At 31.0% G+C, this 22595-nt stretch overlaps 1 protein-coding gene across 3 annotated transcripts; it reads right to left on the reverse strand.

The window, feature by feature from the left end:
• Positions 1 to 2451: 2451 nt before the first annotated feature.
• Positions 2452 to 16127, reverse strand: LOC8286230 (DCN1-like protein 2). 3 transcript variants are annotated; one of them, XR_007215459.1, is made up of 12 exons: positions 15928 to 16127; positions 15354 to 15415; positions 13939 to 14075; positions 10517 to 10575; positions 10296 to 10319; positions 9579 to 9661; positions 9406 to 9470; positions 9156 to 9205; positions 7285 to 7386; positions 5503 to 5682; positions 5197 to 5256; positions 2707 to 2784 (listed from the first exon to the last, which is right to left on the reverse strand). XR_007215459.1 is itself a non-coding variant. In XM_002518787.3 (11 exons), exons 1-11 carry the CDS (start codon positions 15928 to 15930, stop codon positions 2644 to 2646), a joined length of 786 nt encoding a protein of 261 aa, XP_002518833.1. In that variant the 5' UTR covers positions 15931 to 16127; the 3' UTR covers positions 2452 to 2643. The 3 variants fall into 3 exon arrangements, 2 of the variants coding, with proteins under 2 accessions (XP_002518833.1, XP_025013052.1); XM_002518787.3 differs by lacking the exon at positions 5503 to 5682 and having other exon boundaries at positions 2452 to 2784; XM_025157284.2 differs by lacking the exons at positions 2707 to 2784; positions 5197 to 5256; positions 5503 to 5682 and adding an exon at positions 5694 to 5888.
• Positions 16128 to 22595: the final 6468 nt, after the last annotated feature.

The following is a 22595-nucleotide window of genomic DNA, read 5'->3' on the forward strand; positions in this document are numbered from 1 at the left end:
TAAACTATGATATGATTATAGTTAGGTCCAGGTAATTATGAGATGCATTAATTCAGTTTCTTACTCTTTCCTTATTAATAGAAAGGTGGTTGGGAAGCTAAAGCCATGACGGGGAATTCATCAGGGAGATGCCCTCTCCTCATACTTAGTTCTTTTTTGCTCGTAGGGCCTCTCTTCTCTTTTGCTCACCCTGTTAATTATTATTTAGTTCATGGTGTGCTGATTGCTAAATACAAACCTATTATCTCACATTTAATTTTTGGTAGATGATAGCCTCATAGTTTTTAAAGCTTCTATAGTGGATTGTCAGCATACCAATGACCAATTAACTCTTTATAAGCAGGCTTCGGGGCAGTTGACCAATTTTGATAAGTCTGCCATAGCATTCAGTCCCAATATGCTTGAGGATGTTCAAATAGCTATTGTCAAAAAAATTTCTATTCCCAAAGTCTAAGGTCATGACATTTATCTTGGGTTGTCTACCTTCTCCATAAGGAATAAAAGGATTCATTACCTAAGAGATCGGGTCATCAAAATGCTTCATGGTTGGAAGAATAAGCTTTTCTATATGGGGGGCATGAAACTTTGATTAAGTCTATTATTCCGTCCATTCCCACTTATGTCTTGTTTCAGGATCTTTCTTTAATGCTCCATGATATTGAGAGATCGCGTTCTATTTTTTGTGGGGTATGGAGGATGATCATTGCAAACGTCATTGGAAGAAATGGTCTTTCATTTGCAAATCAAAAAGGCTATGAGGTATGGGGTTCAAAGATCTCCCCATTTTTAACCAGGCAATGCTTTATTAACAGCTATAGCGACTTATTATTAGGCCTACCTCCTTGGTGGCTAGGGTTCTCAAAGGAAAGTACTTTCTCTTTAGTTCAGTTTTGGAGGCCTCTCTTGGGAGTAATCCCTCTTATATTTGGCGCAACCTTGTTTGGAGTATATCTTTATTTGATAAAGGGGTCTGGTGGTGTGTTAAAAACAAGTAGTCTATTCGGATTCGGATTTATAAGGATAAGTGGATCCCTAGGGGCGCAGAGCTTTATGATATCTTCTCCAAAATGATTACATGAGGATACCTTGGTGTCTGATCTAATATTGCCGAATGGGTCCTGGAATGCTCATCTGATTCGATCTCTTTTTCTACCATATGATGTGGATGCATCTTGAGCATATTCTAGACCAATCTTCCCTTGTCAAGCTCGAGTATCTTAGCATTTTGATAAAAAATATTATTATTCGGTGAAGAATGGATACTGCGTTGGATCTTTTGATATTCTCTTAGTTGTGGCTTCCTCTACATCTCCTATGGAGAGATGGTGGAAAATTATATGGAGTCTGAGTCTTCCACCTAAGATCAGCATTTTCCTTTGGCGCTTTCACAATGATGTATTGCTTTCTAACATTGATTAACCATCAATGTCCTTACCACTTCTAGCTGCAGTCGTTGTGGCTTTGGTTATGAAAGTGTTTGCCATGCTATTTTCTCCTACCCTTTTTGTATTGATATTTGGATGCATGTCCTTTTCATGTTGTTATTCGTAGGATTAGACAAGTTTCTACCCTAAAGGCCTTATGGTTGGCAAAGGATGAGCTGGATGGCAACAGTTTGCATTATTTTCAATTTGTTGTTGGATAGCCTAGTCTAAAAGAAATGACATGATTCATGCTGGATATACAATGGAGGCAGCCTTAGTCTATAGACGAGCGAAAGCTTTTCTCTAGGTTTTTAATGTTGCTCTAGAGTGTTCTCTTCTACAGGCTTCAAGGACAAATAGGATGCCTCAACTGGCTTCCTGCCAACCGCCTAATAATGGGTTCTTTAAGCTGAATGTGGATGCCTCTTGATTGAAGCTACAAATCAAAGTGGACTAAGTGCAGTTGTGCTCTTGTTGCCAGTACTATGAATGAGTCTGTATGGCTACCAGTAATATGAATGAGTCAGACTGTCTGAAACTGTCAATTTGATTAATAAAAATTCTATTGTCTTTTCCAGTCTTTTCTGAGTTTAGTTTGATTCTTAACGGCATTCAAAGACTTACCTCTATATTCTATTGTTTGTTAGTCGAACTTGCAACTCAGTTAGCTCATAGTTTAGTTAATTTTAAAATTGCTCCAACTCTAAATAGATTTAACTTTGGAAATTCAACATTTTCTATTAACAGATAATACCGAATAGATTTAATTTAAAGACAAATAACCATGATTGTATTGCTTATTTGCAATTTTAATTTTAAAAATACTTTTTTTTTTCAAGATCTTTTTATGTAATTTTCTTGAAAAGTTTTTAATTTTTTCTCAAGAAGAAAGGGCTATCAATGGATTGATTTAACATTGCAGTCCAAGACATTTTAAGAAATGGAGAAAAAGTAAAAAAATGAAATTATGTTCGATCAGTGGAGTGAAGGTGAAATGTCTTGTCATAGGCAGACATCACATCCAAACTTTTCACGAATGCAAGGGTATGTTATTTATATCACAACAAAGTCTTATGCCATATGAACAATCCCCACTAGCTGCAAAAGTTTGTCAAATATAGATTGTTCTAGTCTTATTTTCTTTCAGAAAGAAAAAAGAAAGTCAAAAGCTTAATAAAAAATCAACCCACATCCCCGAATTCTGCATTCTGGCGGTCGGTCATTGTTTTAGGCTCCAATCACCCGATTGATGACCCATCGTTTGAATAATTCCGTTCTCATTCAAGTAATCGACAAACTCATCAATTAGATAGGGCCAGGCCCCCTCAGCATCATAATTAGATAGCACAGGATCCACTGTCTGCATGACCAGGAAAAAAGAAATTTAATGATGACTTAACAGTTACAGATCCAAACTATGATTCGTCACAAAAAAATAAGAGGGCATACAGTTGCAGCACACAAAATTTCATGCTTCCTCTTTGCCGACTAAGACCTACAAACATTTATATAGTTTTCGATTCAAATTTATAAAATTTATTTGTAAATCTAAAATTTATATATACTAAATAAAAATTAATTTAATATTTCATATAATTAAATTTATGTGAAATTGATTATAACTGAACTAAATTCTAACAAAATAGGTAAAATTTCTAAATAAATTCCACATTAATAAATCAATATATTTTATAACACTAAAATATCTTTCAACCTTATCAATTCCATTTTATTTTTTTTTCATATCTTTTTTTAAATAGAATGAATTCTTTTATGAATTTACTTTCAAATCATATGACTTCTAATTACCAAAACACACATCACATCGAATCAGTTCAATGCCCCATCAGCTTCGGAAGAAAAGAATGAGCATCAAAGGACTCCACCTATTAGGCAAATCGAAAGAAAATTATCGTTTTCATTATATACAATCTGCCTACATACGGAGTGATTCACTGCGATCAGTTGAAACCAGGGTATTCAATTTTTACCTGGGCAGGCGCCAAATAAAAAAAGAGCAAGTACAAAGAAGTGGTTCAATAATATTTTCCCACACTTCCTAGACTCATAATGACTTAATCCACTCTTTATATATGTTAAATTCTTTATTTCCAAGAGTTATATAATAGAATGACACTCTACTTTACTCTTTATTCTTTAAATATAAAGTGGAGAGTTAATTTGGTTCACTACATATGGAGAGCCAAACTTCACTCTCTACTTTATATTTAATAAATGCACTATAAATTTCTATGCACTTAAATAATTAATATTTGTAATTCTTGTTTTTCTATTGGTAAAAGATCAAAAGGAAACTAACAAAGAAATTAAAATTATTAATGTTCATAAAACAGAAGCAAAATAAAAAATAAAATATAAAGATTGCTTTGAACTTAAATAAAATATTTTACTCTTTATATTAAAAAATTCATTAGGATACTATCTATTATAAAAAAGATTATACTCCTTAAAATAAAGAACACCGTTGGAGATGCTCTTATATCTTTTTACGAATTTGATTTGAATGTGCACAAATTAAGATTTCTATATATTCTTTTACTCAAAAAAAATCAGTTTTACTTTATTATTTCTGACCGTAAATCAATAAATCAAGTAACATAAAAGAATAGTAATAATAAATTAAGAATTAAAAATATTTTCATGAATACACTTTGAATAACCAAAAATAATTGAAATTAATATTCTTAATTTGATAGATATTTGGTATCTTATGTTTTTACACACATATAATAAAATTAATACACTATATGAATTTCATAATAATATTTTACAGACAACGTGTCTGATGAGTAAGACTGTACATATATACACACACATCCATTTCCTTCAAGAATTTTATTAAAATTCATTAATTCATCATATTTGAACTTTATCAATGACTCCTACCTAAATAGGATATTTTTATTACAATCTTTATTCATGTAGTAATGTAATATTATAAGAATTTATTAGTAGAATCCAACAACATAAAAGCACACAATCTAGACAACAATCATATTAAAGGGAAAATCCATTATTGAGCTCCCGAGCTTTCTAGTTTTATTCCTTTAAGCCCTTGAATTTCTATGTTGTCTAGAGCCTTTATACTTTTATATTTTGTTTCATTAAAGACTTTTCACATATTTCATGAAACTTTTGTTTGTTGTATTAAACCCTTGTACTTTTATTTTTAATTTTATTGAGAATCTATTAGTCTTCAATGAAAGCAAAATAAAAGTATAAGGGCTTAATGAAATTACATAAAAATTAAAGGACTCGATAAAATAAAATTAAAACACTCAAGAGCTTAAAAATGCAGTTTTTCCCATATTAAACTCAAATAGTTACTCCATATGTTAAATTTAAGCCATACCATTAACCATATTCAAAATATAAATATTTCTCAATTCATCATATTCCTAGTTTCTTTTGAAGTCCAAAGAAATTCATAGTAGATTTGATCACTTGCAAGGTAAATGACAGGTTAGAAATTTTTACAGATTTTTTATGCTAGTAGATTTCACAAGAAAGCCCAAGAGTAGGAAAGAGTAAATTAAAAGGTGAAGAAATTTCCTTTTATAAATATTTTAAATATCACTTATGATGGCTCTTCCAAGCTCTATATGATTCATATGTTAATCTATACTTATAATGAATCATAATTTTTAAAATTAATATTGCTATAACATACTTGCGAGGTAAAATAATTCTTAACATCACCTGCCCTGCACTACTAATTAACTAGAATATAGATATAAATTATAACACTTACCCTGGTGAATTCCAACAGTTGAGACCATGTGTCCCTAGAGATTGCTTTGTTATGCCGAGCCTGAAATGAATGCCATTAAAGAATAAAATGATAAAGATAAGAATTAAAACACAAAATTTTAAGATCATAAATAGAGACACCTGTGGGTTTGCAGTATCAACACAAACAGACTCATTTATCAAAACAAGTGTAAGTTAAAAAATATAACCGTACAGGCTTGGAACTAGCGATGCACAATACTCAAACACAGACGGACTACATACACTACAAGTTTAGTGACAACAGGAGCAATGTAAGCGGAGTTACCTTAGATGGGATTGCAGTGGTCAGCATACTTTAAATACCTTGGCTCAATCCTTCAAGGAGATGGTGGATGCCGAGAGGATGATAACCATAGGATTAAAGTAGGGTGGATGAAGTGAAATGTCACTAGGGTCTTATATGACAGCAAAACTCCAACCAAGTTAAAAGCCAAGTTCTACCGCACTGCAACAGTTTATTATGGTGTATGGGAGTGAGTGTTGGGCAATGAAGGGGGCAACAGATCTCTAAGATGAGTGTCGCCTAGATGAGAATGCTAAGATGGATATACGGGCATTCGAGAATGGATAATCTGCACTTTGTAATAAGTGTACCAAGGCAAAGGTTGGGATGGTACCCATTAAGGAGAAGTTGAGAGCCTGTAGACCTGCCTGACCATATGATTTGCATGATGCTCTAGTTAAAGAAGTTTATCATATTAAAATAGAGAGATTAAAGGAAAGGGTAGACCAAACTAACATATAGAGAAGTGGTACAAGATGATTTAGGGGCCTTACATCTTGCCAAAATAAAGCCCAAAATTGTTCGAAGCAGAGGAAGAAAATCCATATAGCCAAACCCTATTAACTTTCAATTAGGCTTAGTTGAGTTGACTTGACTTGACTTGACTTGACTATTGACAAAGGTATCATTAAATTTAATAGATTAATTTAACTTCAAGCGTGTTAGTACTAAAAAAAATGCCATTTTTCATGCTTAATTATTAAGGCAGAAATTCAAGTTTCATATTCACCTTATCCTCTCTTTAAAATTAAAATAAAAAAGTATTTGTTCTAATTGTAACATTAACAACTTCTTTCATGCTTAATTAATTAAGGCAGAAATTTAAATTTCATATTCACCTTATCATCTCTTTACAATTAAATTTAAAAAGTATTTGTTCTAATTGTAACATTAACGACTTCTTACTTTAATGGTTCAAAAGTAGGATATACTAGTTCTCATTCTTGTTGTGCTGAAGCCATTGTTGGCATTAATCATTTAGTTAGTTTCCACATACTAATTATTAATATGATTTGAGACTTCCATATTAAATTTGTCCTTCAAATTATTTCACAAAATTTCATTTATCACTAAGTTTATGTAACACCTTATCCCATATTGGAAAGAGGATTGTGGATTTAATGTGCTTATAAAAGTATATATGAGTTACTATTCACACCTAAGGGTTAACTTTTGGACCACGTGGACAAGCCCAACCCTGCATTTAATTGTTGGCTCAATAATTCATGCAGGCATGGGCTTTAAAATTTATATAACTGAAAGTCCAAAATTCAATAGTCCATATTAAAATTTTAATGGCATAGTTAATATATTTCAGGCTAACCTTTTATCTATAAGTTCAAGGACCAAGTTGGTCCTTTGCCAAAAGAAGTTCCATTCGCCACTTATAGGGGCACATAGCATGTCAAGGGATATATTTCGTTGGTCAAAATGGCAGAAGATATTTCCACCAATTTCACCAGCAGAATTATTTGACCGTCCCATCCACCAGATCACAATTCATCCCTGAATGGGCAATAATTTCAAAAGCACCTTGAAAACGAAAATTCTATTGAAAGCTTCCCTATATTGGTATTTGATTTTAGTTTTAACCCTAAAATGGTAAAAATCCCGTGACTATTCTTAGAAGCGCAATGACTGGTTGTGGATGAGTATTTCATTTCACAGTCGAAACACAACTTAAACATCTGTATTACCAAGATTACAACTTATAAAAACTATGAATCGTTCACAACTAACTATTCGAAAGATTTTAAGAGTTACCTGTAAGAACTGGCACCAGTGATCGACCAATGGCCACTGCTTTTCAGCAAACAGTAGTTGCCACATACCAATAGCTGTATCCAATGCCAAAGATTTTTGACCCTGCAAGCAACAAAAAACCTCAATGCTGACAGAATTGCAAGTATACTTGGAAAACAATCAACAATATACCATATGTCTAAACAGATAAGCTGAGGATGGTGGCTGCAATGTGCATGTGTAAAAATAAACGTACAGACATGTATTAAATTTAGCCACATAAGTTGAACATCCATTAAAGGAGAAAAAGAAACAAAACAAAGAAAAAAGGATATCCATAAAAACTTGCACAATGTAGCAAAAAAAGGAGATGAAGGGATGCCTATCATGCCCATGTCACTCAATCATAAATATGCAATTATGAAAACAATTCAACAAATAATTACTCGATATATTTCTGAGTGGCAAAGCTCCTTTGCATTTTCTTTACCAGTCAACTTCAATATATTATGCTCACATTCATTCAATATGCAAATCTGAACACATCTCAATGTATATTTACTTGATCATATGCTTCCCAATGGCACTATGACAAAGTTCATTTGCATTCTCTACCACTCTACCTCTACATGCCCACAACATTAACCTTTTGAAAGATGTTATGCAAAATAAGTTTAAAAAGCATAAGTACATAAATGGTCAATGTAACGCTAATAGTAGCTCTTCATATATTCTAATGACCACAGTACAGCATTTTAATAGCGCTGATCACAAAATGTGAAAGAGGTTTCTACCATTACCAGAAGTCCTTACGCACTCGATGACTTAAACTTAGACTTTGCACAAGCCACAAATTATCATTTGCAATCTGAAATGTCGAAATCAATGTTCCAACCAAACTTTTGGTACAGAAGTACACTTGATCTGATTTGTGTGGTACATGTATGCATGTACATATATGTATACAAATATAAATAGACAAAGAAATGTGCAAAATACTCATCCAGTGGTGAATTTACTTACCAATGGTTGTACAATACGATCAAAGGTAACACAAATGTACTTGTCAATAATTTTTTATTTCAAAGATTCATGGTAATCAAGAATCTTAGAAAGATTCGGAAAAAGAAAGAGGCAGACAACAGAGCGAGCTTTTTATAAGATGAAAATGGTCTACAAATTTAAGAGAGAATTAGGAGAATTGGCACTTCTTGCGAAACAAGTCTTCGAAGGATTGTTTTCTGGTAGACAAAGATTAATTGTCAAACTAATAGAATTTTTCTCACATTATTATGACTCATATTTATTTCCTTCTTTCTAACACCACTTAGTTTTTATTTCTCAACTTTTAATCCCACGCTCCATGAACTTTAATTACCTTTAATTTTAAAAAACTTCGTTAATCAATTAGTAAGCTATTCTTATTTTACATCTTATAGTTTGTTAATTACTTCAATATCTTGTTCCTTTTTACTAATTTACCTTTTTAGTACTAAAACATGAACACAAAATGGTCTCGTGTTATTCCCATAAAAGTTGGAATTTCATTCTACAAGAAGGGAGGAAAGGTTGGATTCCCATTTGGAATTCATTACCACTTGGAATCAAATTTAAAGGTTGATATAATATAATAATGTAAATTGCTATAATTATTTGTGCTTAAAAGTTACATTTATAAGCACTTTTTTGTCCTCCCAAACCTTCAGGTAAATTAACAATCACTAGCTCAACTTTGTCACGATAGCAATGGCATTTTCTATGCTGCTTGATACCAAAGTTGAGTCAATTTAAATGATCAGAAAGTAAATATACCATTCTTATGCAACCTAGATGAGAAAATAAAAAAAATCATCAACAAGAAATACACCCATCCTTATGCACGGCATGCATACCTTTTCTTTTGCCCAGCCAAAAGCGAAGTTGTATATCTCGCGGAACTTTTCTGGACAGAAGGAGGAAAGATCTCAAAACAACAAAAGCAAAATTGAAGCATCTCTTCAGAAAGAAAAAGAAGAATTAAAACATGCAACCATGCATATCTGCATTAATACTAAAGCTTTGCTAGCCAAAAACCGCAATGAAATTCCAGGACTACAATCTATTTCGGGCAAAGTTCTTCACAGTCAACTCTACTATACGTACGTTCATCTTTCAGCTCAGATCGCATGAATGGTATCCTTTCACGGAACTTCTCCAAAGAATCTATCCTGCCATCAAAATTTATAGATTAAGCTAGTTTTTACCAAAATGGTTTCATACAATCACAAACATTTTCTATGAACTAATAATAGAATACAGAAAATGTTTACACTCACCCTAGTGCTTGTAGTCCACCTATGAATTCCTGCTTAGAGAATTCACACATGGTAGCAGCCTTCATGTGCCATGAAACAACTAGCTGCAATAACAAGTAAATGCATGCATTAACAAAATATCCACATGATTCATTTTAATACAAATTAATTAATTAATTAACATAAAAATAAATATTACAATTTCGGTTGGTTCATTTAGATTTTTTACTCAAAACCAGAATTATTTCGGTTTAAAAAAAAATTTAAACCAAACCAAACTGGTTGGTTCAGTTCTGTTTTTGGTTTTTGTTCAGTTTTGCTCGCCTCTAGTTTTGATAATCAACGAACTGCTGATATTCTTTCTGTTTTGACCAATTGGCTAAAAACCGCTGACAAATTCCCAATTAAGCTAAAATTGCGAAATTTAAAAGGTTTGATCAAAACTGAAAAAACAAGAAAGTACAGATTCTTGACATAGTTAAACTAATTACAAAATGATAATCTTTAACATTTTGATGGAGAATTCTCCAAGATCAACACTACAACACAGACGATTTGAATTAGCAAAGGAGCTGGTTAGTATTACGGCATGCATTTTATGAATGTTTTCCAAATAAATGCTTAACGATTCAGAGACAATTAGACTATTTGAAGCTGACGTAGTGAGCTAAGAAGAACATCAACAAGGGTACATGTGATGCATCCTCTGAAGTAAGAAGACAATTGATGTATACGTACCATAACTATATCTTGAGGATCCACCTGAAAAAGAGAGAAACAATCAATTGTTTTTCAAAGCATGTATTGGAAACATTCAGAAAAGCATTTATTTGGAAAAGATATATCCCATGCAAATATAATGATGGGGTAACTCAAACATATCCCTGAAGTTTTAAGATTTGAACCATAAACCATTAAAGTCGCAGACATTTCAATTAACCAGCAACCATAACAGCTACCTGGAGGTCATTGCAAAGAAGAGTAATGCCATCAACCAGTATCATATCAACATAAGGATCTGCAAAAAAAAAAAAATTAAAATATAAGCTTCTTATCAGTTTCTCATTTATACATAGAATTAAACAAAAAATTATACTATTTCAAGCATGATAAGACAGGCTAAGTGCGATGTTCCATAAAGAATCATATTAGGCACAGCCATTAAATAAATAGTTTTGACCTATTATAACGAAATCACATTGATAACAAGGTAAGCCAATAAGAAATGTCATAAAATATAAACAAGACAAGCAGGTACAATAAATATTTGGAATAATACATATATGTCCCAATATTTAATACAAAATAGCATAGGGCCAACAATAACCTGATATAATTAGCATATACCAACGGAGACAAGAATTTCAACACCAGATTATTTTTTCCAACTTTAGCAATTGGTGGTGCTTAAATTCATTTTAGCTGCCAAAATACAATATCAAATCATCAATAAAACAAAAATCTGCATGCTATAATCAATTAAATCAAGAGACCTTAAACCATATCAGGTCAACTTGTATCCTAGGTCATTCAAGGATCAAAGGCCAAATGATCAAAAGAAACTCCAAGTCTTTTCACTTTTTTTCACTTTTGACTGGAGTTTCTAATTTTATCAATTTTGGCTAATTTAAAAAATTATTTTCAATTCTATCACGCTTCTATAATTACAGAAGGCTGTTAAAGATAGGATTTGAAGAAAAATAAATAAAACGAGGGTTTACTTGGATATCCTATCCTTAATTATCTGGGTCACTAAAGCTGTTGTAAATCATTCAACAAAAGAGGATGTCATTGCTAGGTAAGCTTTATCTAAAGAGTACGAAAGCAGAGAGGACATGAGGATAATCAAGGGAGGTTTTAATGAAATGCAAGTAAAGATTTGGTTACTGGCCTGACAGCCATAGGGCATTTTAAGAGAGAAGATGGACAGTGCTGTGAACTGTGCATTTTAAGAGAGAAGATGGACAGTGCTGTGAACTGTAAAAGTTTTGCAACTAGTGAATATTTTCCTCGAATGTTTCTCTTTCATATATTTTCCACGAGTTTTTTGTTTCAAAGTTTTCTCAGGAAGATATCAAAGATTACATGTTTAGAGAGAAAAAATGTGAGCTGGATAATTTGTAAGGAGTAGTTACAGTTTGCAAGTGAATCCAAGAATTATACTTCTTGATAGAAATGCTGGTAGATATAATAAGAAATTATTCAGTGCTAGGCCTATTTTTCAATAGAAATTAAAGGGTAAAGTACTTCCCAAACATCAAGAACAAAAAGCAAATAGAAAGAGAAGGCAAGAGAGAAGAAACCAAGAGGCTGTAAAAATTGAAGAAAAGAAATGAAAGGAAATATAAATAATTATATAATTAAAACAAGGTGGAAAGGTAATTTCCGCATCAACTATTAGCTGATGGGTAATGACATCATGCTATGCTTTATTATATAGCAAGTATATCACTTTTAACTGATTTTTCAAAATTATCAAAATTGATACGAACCTAACATATATCAAAGGATTAATCCCGTATGCAAGTTTGATTTCATTGCCCAAGATCTATCTAGAATCAGATCAATGAAAACCTTAGACCCTTCAACTATATTAAACTATTAAATGTAAGGTATTAGAGGTAGAAGACGCTATAATTTAGTATGGATTCTAAATTTATAAGTCAAATTTGAACGCCACAGACAATGAATTGCTTGATAAGTTCGATTTAGCTCAAACAAGAACTAAGAATAAAGTATAAACTCACAAAATATATTAATCATCAATCAATCAACGAACTTGAAAATTCGTACTAGGCTTTTATAACCTTTAGAAAAGCCTAATTCTAAGTTATTAAGGAATTACAACTCAAATAGGATAAAGATAAACATCCTAACTAAAAGAGATAACTAAAAACAAAGTCCTAATACTCCTAAAATACTATGTAGCCGGCCATTAGGAGTAAGAGTCTCTAGTTTCTTTAAGTCACACGCATGGGTTATCTTTGGTGGAGTTAATTAGGCCCACACTCCCTTATGTGCTCCTTTATGCTCATTAAGTCCATATTAGATTCGTTCAAGCCAATAAACTGAATTAGATTAATGAGCCTTGAATTTGAATCCAACTCTTTAAGCTTTGATGTGTCCTTAGCCCAAATGTCTTGAATAAGCCCATTGAGAGCCTCTTTTATCTTCTTAGCCTTGGACCTTGCAATTGGATCTCCATAGATGTGAGGTGGATCTTGAATCATAGATGGATTAGGATTCTCAATATCACTTGAATTTTTTATGTCATCTAGACTCTCAATATCATTAGGACTCCTTGATGGAGTAGAACTCCTAATTAGAAGAGGACTCCTTGTCAGAATAAGATCCTTTCAATTAGTAGGATTTGCATCATTAGGGTTTCTTGTTGGAGTAGAATTTCTCGTGCTAGATGGGTTCTTATCAAAAATCAAGCTCTAGAAAAAGTAAAGTTGAAGGCCAAACTAAATAACAAAATATATAAATATGTATGTGCATGGACTCAGTTGCACAATTTTCTAAAATTCAGGTGTTAAATCAGGGTTGGACATAAAAACATTTTGCTTCCTTCTATATTATATAGTTATAGCAAATTCTTAACTTAATTGGCCAGGATGTATAGAAAAAGCTTTCTTCTTTTAAGGACATGAAACATTGACGCATAACACATAAGTGTACCAAAAAAAAAATTCGCAAGCCACAATGTACTGTTAAATATGCAAGAGCTACAGAAATAAATAATACTAAAAAAAAATCAATCCATGACATTGTTGGCACTATAAGCCAAATATCAGGAAAAATGTCTGAAAGTTTGCTCGCTTGACAATGGGCAATATTGAGAGGCTCATAGGGAGATAAGCTTTTGTTTTGTCATATGGACAATTTGTTTAATCATAAAAAAGAGGGAAGTAAAAACCCAAAAAAAAAAAATACTGTCAAAAGCAAGCAATTCAAAATTCAGCACTCATAACTAAAATGTACAACAGACATGATGTATATTCCTGCATCAAATTCATATATTACTTTAACTAGATCTAAAACCCAAACAAAAGCCATATGACCTGGGGGTTTACAGCACATGCTCTGTTTCAGATCTTGTCCACACCAGGCAATTATTAAGTATTAATCTCTTATCAACTAGATACCAACACACAGGCCAATGCACACATTATCCACAAAACAATACTTTATTGAAAAGGTATATTGAATTTCTATAACAAAATACATTTACAAGAATGAAATGGAAGAAAAAGGAGTGATTTAGTGACCTTAATTAACTAAGAGTAAGCAGTAGTAGACCTATTGAGGTACATAAATGTCTTTACTGCATTCTCTCAAAGGTCCCACTTCAAGTGCAAGATAGAGAAAGAAGTCTTGCCTTTATATCTGTTGTAAAGCTCTTCCAGATGTCTAGAATCAGTGAATGTTTTTATCTGGGGATGGCTGTAGAACACATCAAATGCTCCTTCAAGATGCCAGTCACTGGCCTTCAAAGCCTGTAAGGCAGCTTTCTCACTACAGTTTAAGAGGTAAATGTTAAAATCTCTAATTTCAAATCCAAATCAACTTAAATGCAAAAAAAAAAAAAAAAAAGAAATAACTAAATAAATAAAACACAGGTTATCCTGCCATATCATAATCACACACGATCACCCCAAAAAGTACAATGTTAGTGAAAGCTAATGAAGAATAAAAAAAAATTTTGAAAGAAAAGGTAAAATAAAACAAAAAAGAAATTGAAGAATGTTAGTCCAGACACCCCATAACATGAATTAGATGGTAGCACCAAAAGAAAAAATTAATATATAAACATATAAACATATGTGTGTGTGCGAGCGTGTATATATAAGTATACATAAGAACACATGGAAAAAAGTAAGAAAATAAATATAAGAACAAATGGAAGAGCTTATTCCCATAACATGTAATGAGGACAAAATCTTCATTAAAGAAAATCCAAAGGGCATGCAAGAATTTCTATGATGATTGCAAGAGTGTATGCGGGGCCTGGACTCCTTGGTGGAAATGAGAAAGGTAAAAAGCTAGTTAGAATTTTTTCTCTAGCTTTCAGAAGAAGCCATAGAAAAACTTAGAAGGAACCATACTTTATACTTGATTACATTTCAAAACAAAAAAGAGCAACAGCCTTCCTCACAAGAAAAGCAAACCTTGCGTTGTGCAAGAACTGGGGATACGAGCAAGGAATACAAATGTGCTGCCATTTAACATTTCCCATACATTAACTAATGTTTGACAATTTCACGCTTTCAATCAACTTGTATGCATGGGAAACGTTTACATGAAAAATTCAAAGTGTGTGTGCAAACACTCATGTCTGTTGCTTGTGACATTCCTTGTGTTCCATAGGATGATAACCACTCCAAGATCTTCTAGTTCGAAGTGTTTGCCAAGATGGAAATAACTTCAAAATGCTATCTAAGTAGAGAAGAGAAGACTGGCCACATATTAGACTAATAGAGCTACATGGAGAAGCAGCATCTATGAAGTGAATCTCTTCAAGATTGGAGTTAAGGCTTAAATGAGTGAAGTTAGAGACTGAAAAGTTGTAAACAGCAACTCGGGCTGATGAGAAAAGCACCGGATAGATAGGGGAAGGATTCCATTTTCATAGTTTAAGGGCTACCATGATATCGTCTGTAAGTTCCTATTCTTTCTATTGAAGTTCAAAGTTCAAGTTCTTTGTCAAGGACCTGGAATCATCGAGAAATTTTGATATAACCAATGACCATTAACTTGATTACTAAATGATAACAAATGTGACTATTAAGTTACCTTGCCCCAGTTATCGTCATGAACTGCTGAACTTTGTCACGGTTACCTCTAGTTAACTTGTGCTGTCAAAGCAAAATATCAAACAAGAGACCATTAACAAAAAGAAGAACAATTACGCAATATAGACAGAGGATTTGTTGCGGAAAAAGTATGCACCTGATAAATTGATCTAATAATGCAAAAGAAAAATTATCAAATAAACATATTAACCATAAGATACAAATAAACGTTACAAACTTCAACAGAATCATTAAAAAATAAAAAACTACTAATTTAATAAATAAAAAAAGTAAGCATCTGGTATATCCTAATTTTGCTTTTGTTTTTCATTACTGAAATCAGAAAGAAGTTGAGCTTAACTTTAACATAAAGATTCCTTTTCCATAACTTCATATACACAACCATAGTCAGAGCCGTCACCACAGCCACTAAGTAATTGCAGACGGAAACATAGGACATAAATTATTTAAGACGAAAAGAAAGAAAAAAAGAAAAGCATACACCAGAAGCATGCATATATATATATATATTGAGAAATAATAGTGAAAAGGAAAAAAGAATAATTAGAACTGACCATTTTTCTTTCTGAAGGTTTGGCTGTGATGAAATTCGTAAGTTGAATTGAGAAATTGAGGGGATTAGATCCCTGTGTAAAGACAATGATTAGAAGAGAGCGAGAGAGAGAATCTTAGGGCTTCGACCGCCTTTCGCACTCTCTCTCTCTCTCTCTCTCTCTCTCAATGAAGCTGTGCGAGTTCGCGTTATGTTTTGCAATTTCTAATTAATTAATTAATTACCAAATTTTTTTAATAATTATAATAATATTTAAGATTATTAAGATTAGACTATTAAGTGTTTAAATTTCTAAATTAAAATTTAATATTTAAAATAAAAAATTATTGATATTTAAATATACTAATTACTTTTTTTATAATGAATTATAATAATTTAAATCGTTATTATATATTAATAAATTAAATAATTATTTTAATAAAATTATTTTAATAATTTATTCATTAAATTAGTCATATTATTTAAAAAAATTATGTTCATATAAGATTTTTAGTTTATAATTTTTATTATTTTGATTTTGATTTTTAGTCTATATTTTTTCACTTTATTTTTCTATAAAAGATTATATTTATATCTTAAAGGATATTGTAATAAATTAATTATATTATACTTGCCTATCTTAATTTATTAGTTCTATATTTATTTAATTATTTCAAAATATTTATATAATTATAATATCATATAATTAATCAAATTAATTAATATTTCATAAGAATACTGCTATATTAAAAAAAATATTAGGATAAATTAATTAATTGATAAAATTTAAAAATATAATTAAATAACTTTTATAGTACTCATATTTATTACCATACAAAGCTTATAATTATTAAAAATTAAAAACATTGATTGTCTTTTTTAGTTTAATATTTTTTTCACTTCAATTAGTAACATTTTCATTTTTATTTTTTAAAAAGAAATTAATATTACAGCTTTGAAATTTATTTAATGAACTTTAAAAAATATAATTTTTTTTGTTATGTATCTTATATGTAAATATTAAGTATTTGAAGCGTTATTATTTTAAAAATAAGTATAAATATTATTTAGATTTTTTATCAAAAAAATTAATATAAAGTTGATGACAAAATCCTTAAATTATATTAAGTTCATCTATAAGTTAATCTATTCATATCTTATAAAATTTATATTGATTATTTTTATAGATAGAAATGAACAAATTTAATATATTATTATAAAAAACTAAGATTCATAAATATTATAAAAGTATAATAATTTAATTTAAAAATTTATGTATTTTTTATTTTATTTTAATAAAAATAAAATATAGCAAACACTTTTAAAAAATATTAAACTAAGCATTTTAATTTCTTATATTCTATTGAAGTATATATATATATATATATATATATATATGTATATCAACTCATTATCACCATACGAGATAATAATAGTTAAACATCTTTTTGGATGAAGAAAATATTTTTTTATTATGTACAATATGTATAAATTGAAATAATTTAATTCATTATTATTCAAATTTAAAAAAATTCATATACATACATTGATAGTTTATGCTCAGTATTGCAATTAGGATTATCAAATAATAACACAACTAATTAGATGGTGCATGCAACCTTTAGTGGATGTTTGATTTCAAAGTTTTGTGTTGATATTTTTCACTCAACAACTATATTAAACCCGTTTGGTAAGACTTAACAATTAGCAATTGATGCTTGATCTAGTCCCAATCAGTTATTAATTCTATCATCTCTATTTTAGTTAACCAAAATTAATAAATATAGTTAAGTTAAATAAAATTAATTAATAATATTTTTAATTCTTATAAATTATTATTATTAATGGTAAAGTTCAAAAATTACTACGTGGTTTGATGCTTTTACACTTAAAGGACAAAGGTACTTTTATATCAAAGAAGTAACATGTGTGTGGACGGTAATTTCGGGCACGCACCCAAGTGTCTTTAGCGACTACGGCGCTGCAAATTTTTTCAAACTAATCAGAAACACGTTAACTAGTCATAGAGACTAGTGTGGAGATGAAAGTGGCCATTTGAGCAATTCACCAGGATATTTTTACTAATAAGTGATGTTTTTTGATTCCATAAAGAAGCTTATGCCTCAAATACAGAGATGGATTCGAAAGCCAACTTTTTTATTTGTGTATGTTTGTCTTTAATTTTATTATTTAACAAACTATTCCTTATAAATGCAATATAATATTTCTACACATACAATACTACAACATGTGAGGTCTACACATACAATTCCCAATTATATTATTAGTCTAAATTAACTATTCAATTATGTACAAAGAAACCCATCTAGTCTAGTCAAATTACAAATTATGTTCTAATTACCAAGTTTTTAACCTAAATGGGCTACATCTTATATGCCAAGACTTGATTCAATATCCTATTCTAGGTGAGTTGATTAATTAACTAAACATATCAACGTCCATTAAGTTTAATTGGATTTCAATTTAAGCCCAAACTTACCAATATGTTAACCTAATAGACTACGAATTGCATGCCAAAGTCTAAGTTTTAAAATTTAAGTCTAGATGTACAATTTTAGTTAACAGTCATATAATAGTTATTTCACATTATCAAAATAAAGTAATAAAATAAAAAAATAAAGAAAGCAATAAATCTAACTATTACAACCCTTCCTACAACTAATAGACTTAAGAAAAATGACTAAACTAAGTTACAGTATATAAAAGTTGCCAAAAGTTATATAAGAATTCAAAAATAAAGTCCAAAATTCGTGCAGAGCCGAATCAACTCTAGAGCTTGGTAACGGTTAATTTTGCATCTCTTCTCAATCGTCCCTCGCCTAGAAGCCGATTTAACATGTACAAGAAATAAAAACATGATTAAAACTCAAGAAATGAGCAAGAATTATAATAAAGCAAGCCAAATTGAGCTATAAATAATAAAAATGATACAAATCGTAGAAAATAAAAAAAAAAAGAATTGATAGAAGACAAATAAAACTTCATATGGCAGATCCTATATTTCAATCATGTAACCTTAGAAATTCAATATGATCATATAATTAAAAGAATAAATCAACATATCACCTTAATTATTCCAATCATCATATTCAAAACCCAATAGAAAATATATTGTCATATTCAAAACCCAACATGTTTATATTCTCAGATTTAAAATTCAATAAAAAAACATGTCCATTCATGGGAAACCCTAATCTAATCATGTGAATCATACATCAATAATTTAAAAAAATATTTCTAATCATGTTTCTAGAATATAAAATAAAAGAACCAGTTTGTGAAGATGGGGATGCTGATGATATTGGATTTGAGGAATCCTCAAGTTATTACTATTGAATGTTGATCTACAAGTCTCTAGAGATGATGAGACGGTTGAATTAAAGATTGGATGAAAATATAGTATTGTCTAGGGTTTAGAAAATCCTCTATCGTTCTAAAGATACTTTCCTAATTTAAAGTTCTTTATTAGTGACTTGCTCTCTCTGTTTCCTAAAACTCTCTGCTTTAATGAACATCTGTGAATCCTCCTAGGTTGCTAGTCTATTTCTTAATAAATGTAGTTAATCCTAGACCTAGGATATTATATTCCGTTTATTATTAGTAGGGTTAGAAAATCCTAAAGAAGCAAATAAATACTTAATTATTTAAATCAAAAAATGAATCGATTATCTTTTCCTTTATTAGATTAATATCCAATAAAATAAAATAAATCCTTAAAATTCAAATAATTATCACTAAATATATTTTAAAGTCCTAATAATTATCACAAATATCTTCTAAAAACTCCTTTTTACCAATTTTGGTATTTTAGGTCAAAAATACGTGTGAAATGGCATCAAATTTTAAAAAGTAGTCAATCAGTATTGTGTAGAGCCGATTCGGCTCTATGCTAAGCTGATCAGCTCTGTATAGAGCTGATTCGGCTGTATGCAAAACCGATTGGCTTCAAGGGTAAAAAGTTATGAAAATCTTAACGATTTAGTCCCTGAATTTGTAAAAACTGTTGTCTCACACCTCAAACTTAATATTTTCTACCAATTGGTCCAAATTGATTCTAAAAAATTAATTTTGGGTCAATTATTCTCAATCCTAACTTGGATATGCCTGTTCTCAATCTCCCGAGACTCGAGAAAGGTAGTAACTGTTATCATAAGATTTTTCATAATTTTCTCGATATCTAAATCCGAAAGTAGATGCTGACAGCTACCCTCGATTTGTCGAGATTTATGCAAATGAACTTTACATAAATCAAGACAAAGCATATGAATGTGAACTGTAGAAGCTACGCTTTGTAAGCCTAAGTTGGTGTAGAATTTCTGACTTTGATTTAGGGGCCACGCCGGTTGAATCTTGAAGACCTCCCCTCAAGATAATTATAGCTGTATGAGCTGTAAAAGCCACGCCCTCGAGCTAGTGCAAAATTTTCGACTTTGATTTAGGGACCATGCCTATTACATCTTAAAGATCTCCCCTCAAGATAATTGTAGTTGTGTGGGTTATAGAAGCCACGCTTTGTAGGCTCGTGTTGGTGTAGACTTTCTATTTGGATTTGATTTAGGGACCACGCCTGTCTGATTTATGAACTACACTCATCTAATTTAAGGACCATACCTATTGATTTAGGGAACCACACCCGATGATTTAGGAACCACGCTCGATGATTTAGGGACCATGCATATTAATTTAGGAACCATACCCACTAATTTAACGAATGACGCCCGTTAATTTAGAGAACCATGCTCGATGATTTAAGAACCACGCCCGTTGATTTTTAGAACCACGCTTGATGATTTGGGAACCATGCTCGATGATTTAGGAACTATGTATGCCCAATGATTTGGGAAACCACGCCCAATGATTTTGAAAACCACGCCCAATGATTGTGATTTATTATGTACTTTACTTTTTTGAATAACTTCCTTCGGGATGTGAATTGATGATATTCCACTTTGGAAGATAAACTTGATAATCTCTGCTTCAGTAAGTAAACTTAAGTGTAGATTGAACATTTTTTTTCTTCACTTTCCTATTACAAGTTAGTGGCATATACACAATAGTACAAAGATTACATAAGAGTGCGTGATATACATGTTATGTATGATATGTAATGTATTTTTAAAAATCATTCTTCAATTTGGATAGAGGCATTCTGGTGCTTATCAACATCAAAACTTCGAGAGTTCAATTGCCTATTCTTTAGCACATGGCATGTAGCTTAATGGTCAATGTTGTAATTGATTCATATCAAAGTTCTGAAAGCCATTGTGACAATAGAAAGTGCAGATCTAGAAATAACTCAAGCATGCCAAGACTAAATAATTTTGCCTGGAGACTATATTGATACTTGTGTATGATAGTTGTGCTTTCCCACAATCTCAAGTAGATAACAATTAAATCTCTTTTCTTTTCTTACTTTTATGCCTTAACTTTTGCCTAAGTTTTTCTCACCTTTTATTTTGTTAAGTTTTGCCTGACTAGCCTATACAAGTCCTCTAGTCAGCAAGATCTATCTTTCTATTTCTTCTATTTTTTTTCTCTATCTTTATTCAAAGATAGTATCTGACATGGTCCAGATTGACTTGTGAACTTATTGCCTCCGATATTTAAACTCCTTTCAGCATCTTCGAGCATAATCTTTTCTTTCTCTGATATAGAAGTTTTCCAGCTCGATCTAAATTTTTGTTTGAAGTCAATGTAATGAGCCTTGCATGTTTCAAATAGAGCACTAATCTTTAATCTCTTCTAATCTTTAGAGGTCCTTGTTGTTCTCAAAGTTGTAATGTGATGAGGGATGAACTCGACCTTCTTGCTTTGCCCTAGTCTAGTGAATAAATCTATTGTCTTGAGTCTAATCTTGTGTATCAAATACTATCTCCTTTTCCTTTCTTTTTTTGCTCTTTCTTATTCTCTTGCTTTTTTCTCTCTATAAGAGTTATATTATGTGACATATAAATGTATCTAGTAGTATCCTTCAGGCCCAAATTAAATAAATCAATTCAAATAAAATTAATATTAAACCTGCTCATGTAATAATCATTGTCATGCAAAATGCCATTAAAATAAATATCATAAAATAAGAAAAAAATCGAAGTTATATCATTGATCCTAAAAGCATAATCATGTTTTCATCTTAAAATAAACCAAGAGCTGAATCTTATGAAGCTTCATCATCTTAAATGGTAGCTTTTCAATATTTGTAGCTTCATAGTTTCTATGCTCCAACCAGCTTTAGTATTTTCAATTTCTTCTACTTATAAGCCATCATCGTAGAAGCCTATAAAAGTCTTGGGATTCATCATTTGCAGCTTTTCCACCCATGATGGGAGAATATTTCGCACTATCATCTGAACTTGATCCTTTTTAGAAGGCTTATTCTTCATTAAAGTTGTTTTGTTTCTCCATCTAGTCAAGAAGTTGGAAAAAGATTCATCAAAATTTTGCTTTGTTGATTCCAAATCCCTTATAGAGACTTCTAATTGAGCATTATAGTCATATTGCTTCACAAAAGTATCATAAAGCCTTTTCCTATTAAGCTTGGTAGGTCTTTTCAACCAATGATACTAGTTCACAGCTAGCTCTTCTAGTGAGAGTATAAACAGCTTGATGATTTGGGTCTTTGCCAAATGAGTAGTACTCATGATAGTAGCATATTGCTTCAAGTGCATCTTT

Source organism: Ricinus communis, chromosome 4 (genome assembly GCF_019578655.1).
Source record: "Ricinus communis isolate WT05 ecotype wild-type chromosome 4, ASM1957865v1, whole genome shotgun sequence".
Taxonomy (NCBI): Eukaryota; Viridiplantae; Streptophyta; class Magnoliopsida; order Malpighiales; family Euphorbiaceae; genus Ricinus; species Ricinus communis.